We start from the raw sequence: 15,193 nt of genomic DNA, 5'->3' as shown, positions 1-15,193 counted from the left end.
AGAAGTTAAGCACATAGACGGAATCTACAGTGTTTATAAAATATCTTTTATTGTCCTTTAGAAATGTTTTAGGTGACTTTAGTGGCGAAATCATGTCCGAAATCCTAGCAGAGCGGCAGCCTTTAAAGCCTGCATATACAGTCCCGATCATTCCTCTTTCAAGTAGCAATCCATATAAACATTCGGATCATCTGGACTTGAAAGACTTTAAAACTAGTAAGGTAGGAAATGCTTGGAATATATTCTGTATAGGCATCTTTTTGGCATGTAAGACTTTATTCCAAAGTTTTGACTTGGATTTTATTCTGCTTTTGAAAATATAATTATCTTTTTGACTTCATTACATTTGACTTTGTTTAGTAGTTCATTCATTGTCCAATAGTCTGCGACTTTGCAGGTTAATAACTTGGGACAAGAGTAGATCACATGCTGTAGCTTGTCTGCATTGAGTATGCTGAACGTTTTCTTACCAGATTGCTTTCATCAGACCACCCCCAGTTAATTTGCTGCTTTAAATCATTAGGAACAGGTCCTATTCATTCAGTCTGTCCAGTCCTACTTGCAGGTTCTTAGTATGCTCTTCGAATCAGGCCAGACAAAACTACTGCACCAGCCTCAAGCCCCTTTCATATAATGCTGTAGTGCCCTTGGTTACCTCAGATCTCATTGCCTCTATAGGTAATAGATGTGGATTCCTTCTCAGTATTTAGCTAAGTACTCTTCCTTGATTAGTTTTATTAAAAAGCTTTAAATAATTACTGTTTAAGTATTATCCTGTACATCTTCATTGGTAACATTTTCTTTAACATTTATCCTGTTTTCTCTTCTGCTGTTTTTGGTGATGGGAGTTTCCTCCTACCTGGGATATTGCCATTTTTCTGCAGGCTTTGCCTAGATCCCATTTTTCTACCTACAGCCACAGTTGATTTGAAGTACATTTCTTGCATAATTTTATTATTTCTTTTTATTTTATTTTACATTCGTTAACTGGGAGAGTCCGACTCGATACGTGTCCATTTTCAGCGGAGGCTCTGAGAGAAAAGCTCCACATGTGCAAAAGATGACACTCAATATTCATGGTTACATTGAAAAAAATGTAAAATCTTAAAAAGGTGATTTATATACATGGTTACATTGAAGTTTATGATCTTTGTAGGTTTATAGTATGAAATATGTACAGAAATCATTGCACAGCATTTGGGTTTATAGTATGACATGATACCTAGACTGATATCATGAATGACAACCAGGGGAAAAAAGATGGTTAGTTAAGAAGGGGAGTTATTGGAAATTAGATGTAGAAGGGTTAAAAACGTATCCTTAGAATGGCTAGGGTAACAGGATGCTATAGAAGAGTTAAAAACAAGGCATTAGAATGGTTAGGATAGGGAGGTAGAAACAAAGCATTATAATGGTTAGGATAGCAAGTTAGGTTAGGTTTAGTTAGTATTGTTCTAAAGGTTGTTGAGAAGTGTATATCGTCTGGGTGGGTTTGGTTTAGAAAGTTTATTCATATAGGGTAAGGAAGTTGTTTATTGCATAATTTGCATACTATTGTAGTATGTATATTAGGTTAGTCTGGTTCTAGACATGGACATAGCCAATGCCTTTTAGGTGATTCTTTAAGAATATTTTGAATTTGGGAAAGGAGGCTATAGTGGTAAGATCTGGGGGGAGCGTGTTACATTTTTTTCCAGCTGAGTTGGAGAATAGTGATTCTCCAGCTGAGTTGTTGGCTTTGGCAGATAGTACTCCGCATTTTGTTGGATGAGTGGAGGGATTAGGTTGCTGTAGGCGGTGATATTTGTAAGAATGGGTGTACTGATAGGTTGGTAGAGGATTTTATGATTAACTATGAGTTGGTTGTACTGGATGTGATTGGGTAGTTCTAGCCAGTCTAGTGTTTGAAGATTTTGACAGTGATGGATTCTGTAGGCTGTGCCTGTGGCAAATCTAGCTATGTTGTTATAGCAGCTTGCTAATTTGTTTAGGTTTGCTTTCTGTAGGTTTATGAAGATGGGTGAGGCATAGAGAAGGGTCAATTGGAGATGTGCTATGGCTGTTCTGGCAGGTGGGGTTAGGAATGGTTTAATCCTGTATACAAGGAGCCTAGTTTTTTGTTAACTGTTTTAATGGTTTTGTCTATATGAGCGTCAAATGTTAGGTTATTATCTACTATTACACCAAGAAGTTTTGTGGATGGTTCTAGAGAGATTATGGTGCCATTGTTGGATGAGATTGTAATATTTGGTGATGTTAATTTACGGGCAGGGGAGAAAAGTAGTAGTTTGGTTTTGTTTGGATTCAATAGGAGATGGTGGTTATTGAGCCAGACCTCTACTTTTTGAAGGTGTTTTGGAATAGGGATTGCAGTTCTGAAGGGGGTGGTGGCAGAGCAGAAAAGGGTAGAATCATCTGCATACTGAATACAGGTTGCTTCTGGGATGACTTTAGGTAGGTCATTGATGAATATGGAGATAAGGAGGGGGCCTGATATGGATCCTTGGGGACACCAAGGGTGATTGGTAGAAGGGAGGGGATAGATTGTCTTTCCATAATACTGCTTATTGTCTGCCTTGCAAGTAAGAGTTGGAACCAGGAACTAGGTTGTTTAGGCTGAATGATTTTATAGTGTATCTAGGACTTAGGTGGTGATTCATCATATTGAATGCTTTGGATAGGTTGAGAAAGAGGACAGAGGAGAAGATGTTGTGATTACGGTTTTAATTTATTATGTGAGAGAAGTGCTGTCATGGTACTATGGGCAGGTCTAAATCCGTGCTGGGATGGGGCTAGGAGATTATTTTGGATTAGGTGAGTTAGAATTTGCTTATTTATACATTTTTCCATTATTTTAGCTAATGGAGATAGGATGGCTATAGGTCTGTAGTTTGAGAGTTCAGTGCAGTTTGCCCCCTTTGTGAAGTGGCGTAATGTGGGAGAATTTCCAGATGGAGGGGGGACATAGGATTCGCAAATAGTACTATTGATTAAGATGGAGATAGGCTATGCTGTTTCATTAGCGGCTTTTTGTAGAAATTCTGCAGGGAGTAAGTCTGCTGCCAGGGTGGTGGGTTTGAGTTTCTTAAGTAGGAATTTAATATAGTCTGGGGGATTGGATTAAATTTGAAGGGAAGTACATTATCAAGGATTGTGAGGTGGTGGTGGAGGAGTTGGGAGGTAGGTTATTAGCTAGGGACTGAACTGTTTCTGTAAAAAGTATTGAAGGCCTCTGCTACACTTTGAGGGTAGATGTTTTGTGGTTGATTTTGGTGCTTTTTCTGTAAGTTGAAATAGTAGGCTTGTTTGTCTAGCATAGTGAATTTTTTTGCGTCTTTTCTCAGTTTGTATCTAATGTGGTCCTGACTGGATTTGGTGGATGTTCTTAGTGTTTCACTGTTGCATTCATCGCATTTGGGTTATCTGCCTGCAGGTAGCCTCAACCGACCTGAATACCAGAGTCTTCAGATTCCTGCGTTGGATGCTCTCTCTTCTTCCATGACATCAGGTTGTCAGGGGTATAAAACATGCAGCAGACACCATTACATCAGTCTTTCTTGCCGTGCGGTGCCTGAAGCAGAAGTAGTTCGCAAGTGCCAGTCGGCCAACTCCTGAAATTTTCATTTTAGAATTTCAGATCCGCAGTCTTCAAAAAAGATAAGTACCCCATTGGGGATCCTTTTTCTTGCTCCAACGGATGTCAGTAAAAGTTAACAATTGTCTTACCTGTGGAAAGCAAATACTTCATAGAGATTTTCATTCGTACTGCATTCTTTGTTTAGGCCCAGACCACGACGTCCCTCGCTGTCGGTTTTGTGCCTTGTTCAACCCCCGAACTATTTGTCGTCTGGCTATCTTTGCAGCAAATTACTTTCGTACTCGGTCTCAGTACTCTGAAATGGCTTCGTTAAGCCATCCGACTACCGATCTTACGAAAAAACGTAAGGATAAAGACAGATACAGACCGCATAGGTCCAAAACTGCCGACGACGCTTCCGTTAATCTAGTCACCAGTCCACCGGTACTCAGTGAAGTGCTTTCGCAGCCCCTGATACCCACTACTTCAGATTCACAGGCCTCTGCTGAGACCCATCCGGAGTCCAGTATGCCACGAGATGCTTCTTCGACTATGGAACCTGCGGATGTCTCTACCTTGGATGGGTCTGGAGCCGCTGTGCAGGCACCAGCTTCTGAGGGTATATTCAGGCTTGCAGACTTACATTTTAAACCGATACCATCATCTTCATCCAAGCCTTAAACTCGCACCACGCCTAGGAAACCGACATCCAAACAGCAGGCTCAGGCCCATATGCCTAAAAAACAAGTGCTTAGAATGGCAGAAGACCTTATTACTTTAATTAGGGGAAGCCAGCCTTCCCCCTCTAAGAAACCTAGAACTGATTTTCCTTCCGATTCTTCTGATAAGGAATCTATTTCTGCTCCTTCTGATTACCAGGATTTGCCCTTATCTACCTATGAGGATTCTGATGCAGGGGATTCCATTCCCTCTGCTTCCCCTCCAGAATATTTTTCTTTTGGTGAAACCTTGCACACTTAGGGAGCATTTCCGTTGGGAAAGCCAGGATTACTCTGACTCCAAAGAGAGACTTGGGGAATTCTAACTCCTTCCTCAGCACAGGCTTTTAGCTATCCCTCATCTTCTAGACATTGTAGATTATGCTTTCTTGGAATCTAGCCTTTCCCCAGACACTTTACCTCCAGCTCCCAGAAAACCTGACAGGTATTAGAGAACCTGACTCTCACAAGTTCCTCTTCAAGAATCCTACTGCGAATCCAGAGACCATCTCCCACGGACCAAAAGGCATTAAGGCTACTGCTGCCAAAAATCCTACTTCTTCTGATAGAGATGGGGTAAGAAGGTATACACTTCTGCTTCTTTGGCCATTAGGGCTTTAAATTGCCAGTTTCATATGTTACAGTGTCAGCAGCATATTATGGGACTACTTAAACAGAAAATGATGTTGATTCCTGACTGTGCTGAACACACAGAATTACAGGACTTAATGCATTCTGCAGAACAAGTTGGTAAACATACTTTACAATGTGGTTTTGATGCTGTAAAAGCATCTTGCAGGGCTGCTGTCACTGGGTCTGTACTTGGGGGGCATGCTTGGCTTAAGGAGCAAAACTTGCCAGATAATGTTAAAGCTAAATTACTGGATGCTCCCTTAAACATATACTGTTGTGATGGCTTAGTGGTTAACTACTGTGACTTTAGTGTACAGGGTCCTGGGTTCAAGGCTTGCAAGGGCTGTTTATTTGTTGGGAGGGTGGCCTAATGGTTGGGAGGGTGGCCTAATGGTTAAGGTGTTTGCCTTACAACAAGGTACAGGGTTTGAATCTCACAGGGGATAACTGGCTAGGCTTAAAAAAAATGGCTCGCAAGGGCAATTAGCCTAGTACTAGCCTATGAACCTATGAACCGAGACCGCCTATTTGGCAACAAAGCAGAAGTCCTCAAAAAGATGGAGGAAAAAGCTAAATCTATGCAAACTGTTACAGATTTCCTACAAGTGCAGCCTCCCAGATTTAGTAGGCATTGACCTTCAAAGAATTGGTCCTTTCCAGTCTCTTCCAGGCCTTCTCAGTCCAAACCCAGGAACAGCTGACCACCTAGGTTACAGTCTCAGGCTGTGCAGAGACCTAAGCAGTGGGGGGCTCCCACATCCAAAGCAGGGAGTAGTAAGCCACACCCCTACGGAAAAATGGCACAATGACTTAAACTTAACCCTTCCAAGCCCTGCTCCCTTAGGAGGAAAGCTCACCCTGCATGCAAAAAACTGGGAACTCTTTACCCAGAACAAATGAGTTTTGAACATAGTTTCCCAAGGATACAGATTCCACTTCCACACACTACCAACCCCAAACGGTTGGCCAGAGCTACCCCCAAATCAGTGGACGGAGGCCCCAAAGCAGGTTATCTCTCTTCTAAGTATTAGGGCTATTCAGCTTGTCCCAGCAGAACAAAGGGGACAAGGTTTTTATTCAAGACTTTTCCTGGTACCCAGAAAAGACAGCTCCTGGCATCCTATCCTGGACCTCTCTATTCTAAACACCTTTCTGGTAATTCCAAAATTCAAAATGTTAACACTTCAACAGCTTCATCCTATGCTAGGCAAAGATGCCTGGCTGGCAACCTTAGACTTAAAGGAAGCTTACCTGCACATCCCAATAAGGGAATCTTGCAGGAAATACCTACGCTTCAGGACAGGCTCCATGCACTTTCAGTTCTCTGCACTTCCCTTTGGCTTATCTACTGTGCACAGGGTATTCACAAAGTGTCTAGCTCCAGCCATTGCATTTTGCAGGCAGAGAAATATTCAAATATACCGATACTTGGACGATTGTCTGATTCAGGCAGAAAGCCAGGACTTGCTATTACAACATCTGGCATTCATAAAGAAACTTCTAACCTCACTGGGGTACACCATAAACGAAAAAAAATTTCACCTAGTACCCTGCCAGGAGATTGTACTCCTGGGAGCAAGCTTGAACACATCTTCCCAGATGTCATTCCTAACTCTGGCAAAACAAATCTATTTGACAACCTTCTTCAGACTATTGGCCACAAAACCCCAGCTATCTGCAAGGAAAATTCTGCAAGCCCTGGGGTTCATGGCCTCTTGCATTTTACTAATTCCATATGCAAGACTGCATATGAGGAAACTACAATGGTATCTAAAAAGCTTATGGTGTCATCATTTTCAGGATCTGGAATCAATGATGCCTATCATTCCTTGTATAAAGACAGAGTTCCTTTGGTGGGCACAGGCCTGCTACCACAACAAGGGGCTCCCCTTCACTCTACCCCCTGCTGCCCAAACTCTAACAACAGTCGCATCGGACTATGCATGGGGGCTCACACAGCAGGGCAGTGCATTCAAGGCAAATGAAACCCGAGACAGATGCACCTGCATATCAATCAGAAAGAAATGTTAGCTGTACAGAATTCCCTGACAGCCTTCAAAGACCGCATTCTTCCAAGACGGCTATTGGTAAAGACAGAACACCACAGTTTTGTGGTACATAAACAAGCAGGGGGGAACCCACTTGTACCCTCTCTGCAGACTAGCCATGGCTCTGTTGAACACAGCCTTGAGCTACTAAGTGCACCTACAAGCTCAATTCCTGCCAGGCAAGCTAAATTTAATGGCAGACTACTTAAGCAGAAATCTCATGGACCCACACGAATGGAGACTAGAACCAAAAATATTCAACCTCTTGAGGAACTAATGGCGGACTCCAGAGGTAGACCGGTTTGCCTCCTCTCAGAACTACCAGTTGAGTAAATTCTGCACAAGGACTCCCCACAGTCAAGCTTGGAAAGTGGATGCCCTGTCCTTCACCTGGGATAGCCTCTCGGTTTATGCCTTTCCCCCTCTGCCTCTCCTCTCGAAGTTCCTGCTAAAGATCAAAGAGGGCAAGCCAAGGATAATACTTATTGCACCAGACTGGCCATGCCAGCACTGCTATCCCCTCTTGTGCAGTATGACACTGCTGGAACCATGGCACCTGCCTCAGACCCCTTTCCTGCTGTCCCAGCAGGCGGGCCAGCTTCTGCACCCTCAGCTTCAAACCCTGAACCTTGCAATCTGGCTGATTCCTTGAGCTCTCCAATAGCATATTTCAGTAAGCAGGTGTTAGATGACATTCTGAGGGTAAGGAGGCCTAGTACTAGAAAATCCTTTGCTGAAAAGTGGAAAAGATACTGTTCCTGGTGCCAGACCTGGGGGATGGGTACAACAGTGCCCAGCTTACCTCATATTCTTCAGTACTTAACAGAAATGCTCCACAAGGGCCTGTCCTTCTCGTCAAAATTCATGCCTCTGCCATTTCAGCACATTATAATAATGAACCACCCCTCTTCTCTCACCCCCTGCTAAAGCAGTTCCTTAGAGCAGCCAAAAATTGAAGACCCCCAGGAGAGCTCCCACTCCAGCCTGAGGCCTTAACTTTGTATTGGAAAAGCTCACCCCCCCCCCCCTTTGAGCCAGTTGCAACAGCAGAGTTGAAATTGCTTTTTTGGAAAACAGCCTTCCTTCTAGCCATCACTTCAGCAAGAAGAGTGTCTGAATTACAGGCCCTCATGGCAGTGGGAACCCTTCATCATCTTCCATGCAGACAGGGTTTCGCTTAGGACCAAAACTTCCTTTATGCCCAAGGTGGTGTGTAGTGTGGCCCTAAATCAGTCCATTCATTTGCCTACCTTTTCCCCTAATCCACAAGACAAAGGGGAATGAATACTGCACTCTATGGACATGCACAGACAACTTAGATTTTATTTGGACAGGACTAAGCCTCTCAGAAAGTCTGAACAGCTGCTAGTTGGCTTTGCTGCAGGGGCAGAGGGGAAGACCATTTCAAAACAAACCATTTCCAAATGAATAGCCCATTGCTTTAATTTTTGCTACAAGCACCATGGAAAACGTACCCCCCAGGGGTAAGATCACATTCCACCAGAGCTGCTTCTACCTCTGCAGCCTTTCTCAGAGAAGTCCCTACCAGGGACATCCTAGAAGCTGCTAACTGGAGCTCTGTACATACAGGCATGGTAATGCTTGGTGAAAGTTTTTTCATAATCCAGAGCTGGTTTTGCCACTGCAGACTTGCAGGGCTTAATAGCCGGCCCTAATGCTCTTTAACTTCCTCCTCCCTTCCTTAGCTTTGGGAATCAACCCAAATGTGATGACTGCAACAGTGAAACACGAAGACCATAGTACAGTTGTGTACACTTAACATAAATGTGGATGTTTGAGTGTATTCACTGTTGCAGTCCTGGTTACCTTCCCTCCAGTCCCCTGACTTCTCTTGGTTCTACCTTTCCTTCTTGATTGGTATATTTGTTTTTCTGGTGTATTTGTTTTTTGATGGAGTTGTACCATAACATATAATTGCTTCCCATTGTGGGGGCACCTGACATTTCAGGCAAGAAAAACTGATGTAATTGCATCGGCTGCATGTTTTATACCCCTGACGTCATGGAAGAAGAGACAGCATCTGACGCAAGAATCCGAAGACTCTGGTATTCAGGCCGGCTGAGGACTACCTGCAGGCAGAGAACCCAAATGTGATGACTGCAACAGTGAATACACTTGGACGTCTACATTTATGGTAAGTGCACACAGCTGTACTATCTCCAGGAGGTCCATGCTGCGTCCCTAGCAGGTAGCTTTTTTTTAGTACCTTTGGTTAGCCATGGAGCTATTTTGCTTTTGGTTTTGATATTTCCTTTGGGAGCATGCCTGTCTAAGATGGCTAGGAATTGAGCACTGAAGTGTGAGACTGCTTCATCTAGGGGAAGTAGCTTTAGATTGTACCAATTGCATGATTTAAGTTCGGTCTGGAATTTAGTGAGGTTAAAGTTTATTGTGTTTCTAATGGTTTTAAGGGTTATTTGCGGATGCATGTCTTTATTTTTTCTGATTATATAGGTTAGGATGTGGTCACTCATGTCCTCCGGTAGAGTGCCTGATTTGTATACCTGGGGTTTGTTGTTTATTAGTATCCAATCTAGGATGCTTTCTTTATTGTTGGGTTTATAGATTCTGGTGGGGGAAGTTATAATTTGGTAGAAGCCATTTAAGTTAATGTGGGTAGTGGGGGAAGTTTGATGAACAGGTTTTCTAATCAATATTGAAGTCTCCTAGAATAATAGTTTCTTGGGGGTGAGTAGTGGATCGCCATTGGAGGGAACTTTCTAAGGTCACTGTGTTGTCACCTGGGGGAATGTAGGTACATCCTATGTTGATAGCTTTGTGTTTTTTAAGCTGGACTTTTATTATGAGTGTTTCAGAGTTGCTAGTTATCCGGCTTTGTGGGACTGATAGTGGACACTTGTAGAGTGGATTTGTACATGATTGCTACTCCACCACCTTTCCTGCCTTGCCGGTCAAGTCTTATTATATTGCAGTTGGGGGGGAATTATCTCATCTGGGATAGTGGGTTTGAGCCAGGTTTTGGTAAGACATAGTAGGTCAGGGGAGTACATGTCCAGAAGGGCATGTACATAGTGAATCTTATTTATACTTCTGATGCTTAGGTGACAGACTAGTAGTGAATTAGGGGTATTATGTGCTCCGTAGATTGGAGACATTACTATTTGTGGAGCTAGTGGTATCAGGTAAGTTTAGGTGTGGGTTAGGTTGGATATCCCCATCTGCTATAAGGGTTGGTTGAGACTTCCTTAAAGTTTGTGGATTTTTAGTAGGAGTTGGTGATAGTATTTAGTGCTAGGGTTTACATAGGTAGCTCTTATGAAATGAAGAGGCGTTGGGGTAGTAGAATTAGAGAAAAGGTGGGGTTGTAATGGTGTGGGATAGTGGGGTGGAAGCTAGCAGTGGTACTGGATGTGGGATATTGAGAGCAAGGTAGGCAGTAGTGTTCATAGGAGGTGAGGAGATAATGTATGACAAGTGAGGGTATATGAGGTAGCAGGTTGGTCTAGGCTTTGGAGATAAGATGGGAGTTAGTGGAGATATTGTGGGGTAAATACTGTCGGTGTTAGGGAGTGTGGGTGGGGAGATGCAAGAGTGTGAAATATGGGGGAGTGGTTTGTAGGGAGTGTAGGGTTGGATGTAAAGATAGATTGTGTTTGGTTGGTTGTGATGTGTGGGGGTGAGGGTTAAGGAAGGGGTGTGGTTTGGTGACTATAAATGTGGGAGTACTGGAGGTGGGTTGGAATTGGGAGCAGGGTAGGGGAGCGGAGTAAGCCTGCAGGGTGAATGGAGTGGGTAGAGCCAAGGAGTAAGCCTGCAGGGCGAATGGAGTGGGTAGAACCAAGGAAGGTGAGTTTCAGGACAGGTTGGGTTGGGAACAGTCAGCTGTGTAAATAGTTGGGCGAGTAGGCCAGCATGCACAGAGGGAGAATATAGGCTAAGATGACTAGAGGTGGGGAAGCAGATTTGGTTGTGGGGGAGAGGGGTACTAAGTAAAAAAATAAGGAGTACACTACAGTGGATGGTCGATTAGGAGCTGATAATAGATGGTTTCAGGCTGCCATCTAGTGTCCAAACCTTGTAATTACAGCAAGGTTCCTTACAGAGCCCAAGGCTGGGAAGCCTATGAACTGTGGTCTTATCGTGGCCTTGGGAAGGGCATAAAAAGTTAGATAAGTGGGTATAGAGAAAGGGAATGGTGGCTGCTGTAGAGTCTGAATTACAGTGAGTTCTAACCACCTAGCAGGTTTGTTGGAATAGTGTTTAGGTTTAAAACAGCTCTAGTATACAGACATATTTTGGAATAATTTCCCTTGAAGCTGTAGAGGTAATTCTTTCAGGGGGTAGGTTTTGCAGGACCTTGCCAGAATAAACTTTGCTTTTAACCACTTCCAGCAGGTTGAATTTATTTGCGTAGGGCAGGGAAGCTAGAGAGAATGTGAAGAGAAGTAGTAATGAGGAAAAGGACAGTTACAGGTACCAGTTCCCCGGTTTAGGTAGTACACAAAATACTTTACAGATATGCAGTGTTAAATAGGGATTTGTAGCTATCAAACATATTTTAAAAACTTTAAATATTTTTAAAAACTCTAGGCAGCATACACAATACTGTAGAAATATGCAATGTAAAGCAGGGATGTGCATCTTTAAAAACATTGGATAAAAAATGTTAAAAGTTTTAAAACACTAGGCAGCATACAGCATACTTTAGAATCTTTCAGTTTTAAACATACGTGTAGCATTTCAAGCAGTATAAAACAAGTTTCAGCATTGGGAGCAGTAGTATATCATCACTGTCGTCTGATGTAATTTCTGACTGTTCCTCAAAGTGCGAGTCTCTGATGTATGTCTGATACAACTTTGGCCACTTACAAGCTTTTCGATCCAGTACTCAGGCTCTTCTCCTGATCCGTAATCCGTGCTGTTAGCTGAAATACCTCAGATCTCTTTTGCTGCCACAGACAGATGAATCTGTTGGTGCTTAAGAGATGAGTGTGACAAATCTTTATTTTCCTTTTATTCTACTTTTTATCTTTTAATACAACTTTGGTATATACATTATCTTCATAATACTAATGGTAGAATTGTTGGCGATATTGTAGTTGAGGGTCTCACCATTTGCGCAGTAGCAAGCCACGCCCATAACGCTCCCCCGTGATATGGCATTCATGAATATGCATTCTCTCCAAATGTACAACCGAAGGAAAAAAATGCACTCTGTTGTAATAGGACAGTAAATATAACAGTAAACTGAAGTAAATTACCAGTATGGCATGAACGACATTTAAACAAAAAAAAACACTTCCTCGACCTTGGGGTATTTCAGTTTTAGAGGACTGCCAACTGCTAAATTATTGATTTGATACAACGTAATAGCTTCTTATTTAAAGTAAAGTGTTCCTGTTGACACAGTGCTTTTAATAGTCAGTCACTAAAATCCGATATTGACACTTTGAATTATGTGCTGTCAGTACAGCACGCAGTCATACGGAAGTGTAACCGCTTCTTTATTTTACTCAGTTGTGGGGTTAGTCTTTAAGTATTAAGTATTACAGGGTGTTGCAGCATGACTGAACTTTGATATGCACATATTGTGTATAACGGCAAGTTTTAATTGACAAAATGTTAAAAAACATATATATAGAATTTATTGCCAGTTGTTGAAAACCCCAAGTAATATGCAGACCGGGTTGTCAGTCAGTATGCGACACGCCCACTTCTGCGTAAAATGAACTGGTGAGGCCCTCAACTACAATATCGCCGAATTGTTCTTTTTTCTATCGTTACTCTAACAGTTTTCTTGATGTTCTTCGTGTTTCACTGTTGCAGTCCATTACGTTTGCGTTATCTGCTTGCAGTAGCCCTCAGTCAGCTTGATTAACAAAGTCTTGGGTCTTGCGTCCGGTTGCTTCTTCCCTGACATCAGGTCGTCAGAGGTGTAAAACATGCAGCCGATGCCATTACATCAGTCTTTCTTGCCATACGGTGCCCAAAGCAGAAGCAGTTTGCAAGTGCCGGTTGGCCGACTCCTGAAACTTTCGTTTGAGTTTCAGAACCGAAGTCTTCAAATAAAGCTAAGTACCCCGTTGGGAAAATTTTTCTTGCTCCTCACCAATGTCTGTAAAAGTTAATTGCATTTCTTGTGGAACTGGAACCAAGGATTTTCAACATGTTGACCAGCAAATGGGGGAGCCCAGATGTAGACCTGTTTGCCTCCCCCCAGAACCATCAATTGGACAAATTTTGCACAAGGATTCCCTCACAAACTAGCTCGGAAAGTGGATGCTCTATCCTTCAGCTGGAAAAACCTATCAGTTTATGCCTTTCTTCCTCTGCCTCTGCTCTCCAAGGTACTACTAAAGGTCAAACAGGACAAGCCAAGGATGATTTTAATTGCACCAGACTGGCCACGCCAATACTGGTACCCCCTCCTGCGCAGTGTGTCACATTTGGCCCCATGGCACCTGCCTCAGACTCCTTTCCTGTTGTCACAGCAGGAGAACTAGATTCTGCACCCTCAGCTGCAAACCTGAACCTAGCAGCCTGGCTAATTACCTAATCTCTCCTTTACCACCCCTCAGTAAATCAGTGATGGATATCATTTTAGAGGCTAGGAGGCCTAGTACTAGAAAGTCTTATGCTGCAAAATGGAAATGATTTTGTTCCTGGAACCAGTCTCAAGGGATGAGTGCAGCAGTGCCCAATTTACCTCAGATTCTACAATATTTGACTGAGATGCTTCATAAGGGCTTGTCCTTTTCCTCCATCAAAATTCATGCCTCAGCCATTTCAGCTCATTATAGTCTTCACTCACCCACTGCTCAAGCAGTTCCTCAGAGGGGCCAAAAATTTAAGGCCACTGAGGAGAGCTCCAACTTCAGCCTGGGACCTTAACTTTGTCTTGGAGAAACTCACTCTTGCTCCTTTCGAGCCAGCTGCTACTGCAAATTAAAAATTCTTTCCTGGAAAACAGCTTTCCTTTTAGCAATTACTTCTGCAAGAAGGGTATCTGAGATGCAGGCCCTTATGGCAGTGGAGCCCTTCATTATCTTTCATGTGGACAGGATGTGCCTCAGAACCAGTCACTCCTTCATGCCCAAGGTGGTATCCAATGAGGCTCTTAATCAGTCCGTTCATTTGCCTACCTTCTTTCATAACCCACAGAACAAAGGGGGAAGGATACTGCACTCCTTAGATGTACACAGACAACTCAGATTCTATTTGCACAGGTCTAAACCTCAAAGGAAATCTGAACAACTGCTTGTGGCATTTGCTGCAGGGACAGAGGGGAAAGCAATTTCAAAGCAAAATGGATAGGCCACTGCATTCATTTCTGCTATAAGAACCATGGAAAACCTATCACACAGGGCAATCAGACCCCATTCAATAAGGGCTGCATCTACCTCTACAGCCTTTCTCAGGGGCGTCCCTACAAGGGATATCCTAGAAGCTGCTACCTGGAGTTCTGTACATACTTTCACAAAGCATTATCATTTGCCAATTTTCTCTAAATCCACAGCTGGTTTTGCCACTGCAGTCTTTCAGGGCCTTTTAGATGGTCCTAATTCAATTTAAATTCCTCCTCCCAACCTTAACTTTGGGAATCTACCCAAATGTAATGACTGCAGCAGTGAAATAGGAAGAACATAGTACAGTTGTGTACACTTACCATAAATGTAGATGTTCGAGTGTATTCACTGTTGCAGTCCTGGTTACCCTCCATCCAGCCCCCATTCTTCTTTTGGCTATACGTATACTCGCACTTAATATGCTCAAAAAGCTTTTTGGTGTATTTGCTTTTTTGTTGGAGGTATATCCTTGTGTTATATATTTAATTGCTTCCCATTAAGGGGGCATGTAACATCTGGGGCAAGAAAAACTGATGTAATGGCGTTGGCTGCATCTTTTATACCCCTGACGACCTGACTTTATGGAAGTAGGGACAGCAACTGACACAACTGACACAGGACCCAAGACTTTAATCAGGCCGACTGAGCAGATAACCCAAACATAATGACTGCAACAGTGAATACACTTGAACATCTACATTTATGGTAAGTGTATACCACTATACTTTCTTCTTGGGCGTTGAACACCTCTTGGTGTTAGTTTTCCCTTTCCAAACAGAGATGTATGTAAGTACGTCTACATATATATCTGTGCATGTGTAATTTGTGTGTGTGTGTGTGTGTGTGTGTGTGTATATATATATATATATATATATATATATATATATA

The 15,193-nt window shown here is 42.8% G+C and overlaps 1 protein-coding gene across 5 annotated transcripts in view; it reads left to right on the top strand.

The window, feature by feature from the left end:
* Positions 1-15,193, top strand: part of EPC1 (enhancer of polycomb homolog 1) — a 1,950,735-nt gene that overhangs the window by 1,257,499 nt on the left and 678,043 nt on the right. For all 5 annotated transcript variants that reach the window (XM_044066705.1, XM_044066704.1, XM_044066707.1 and 2 more), the window contains one exon: positions 62-221. In XM_044066705.1, coding sequence (XP_043922640.1) covers positions 62-221 — 160 coding nt within the window. The remainder of the gene's footprint in view (positions 1-61; positions 222-15,193) is intronic.

This window comes from Protopterus annectens, chromosome 3.part1, assembly GCF_019279795.1.
Source record: "Protopterus annectens isolate FY-2018-M chromosome 3.part1, PAN1.0, whole genome shotgun sequence".
Classification (NCBI taxonomy): domain Eukaryota; kingdom Metazoa; phylum Chordata; order Ceratodontiformes; family Protopteridae; genus Protopterus; species Protopterus annectens.
The sequence above is the reverse complement of the archived record's forward strand: the minus strand, read 5'-3'. Positions and strand labels throughout refer to the sequence as shown.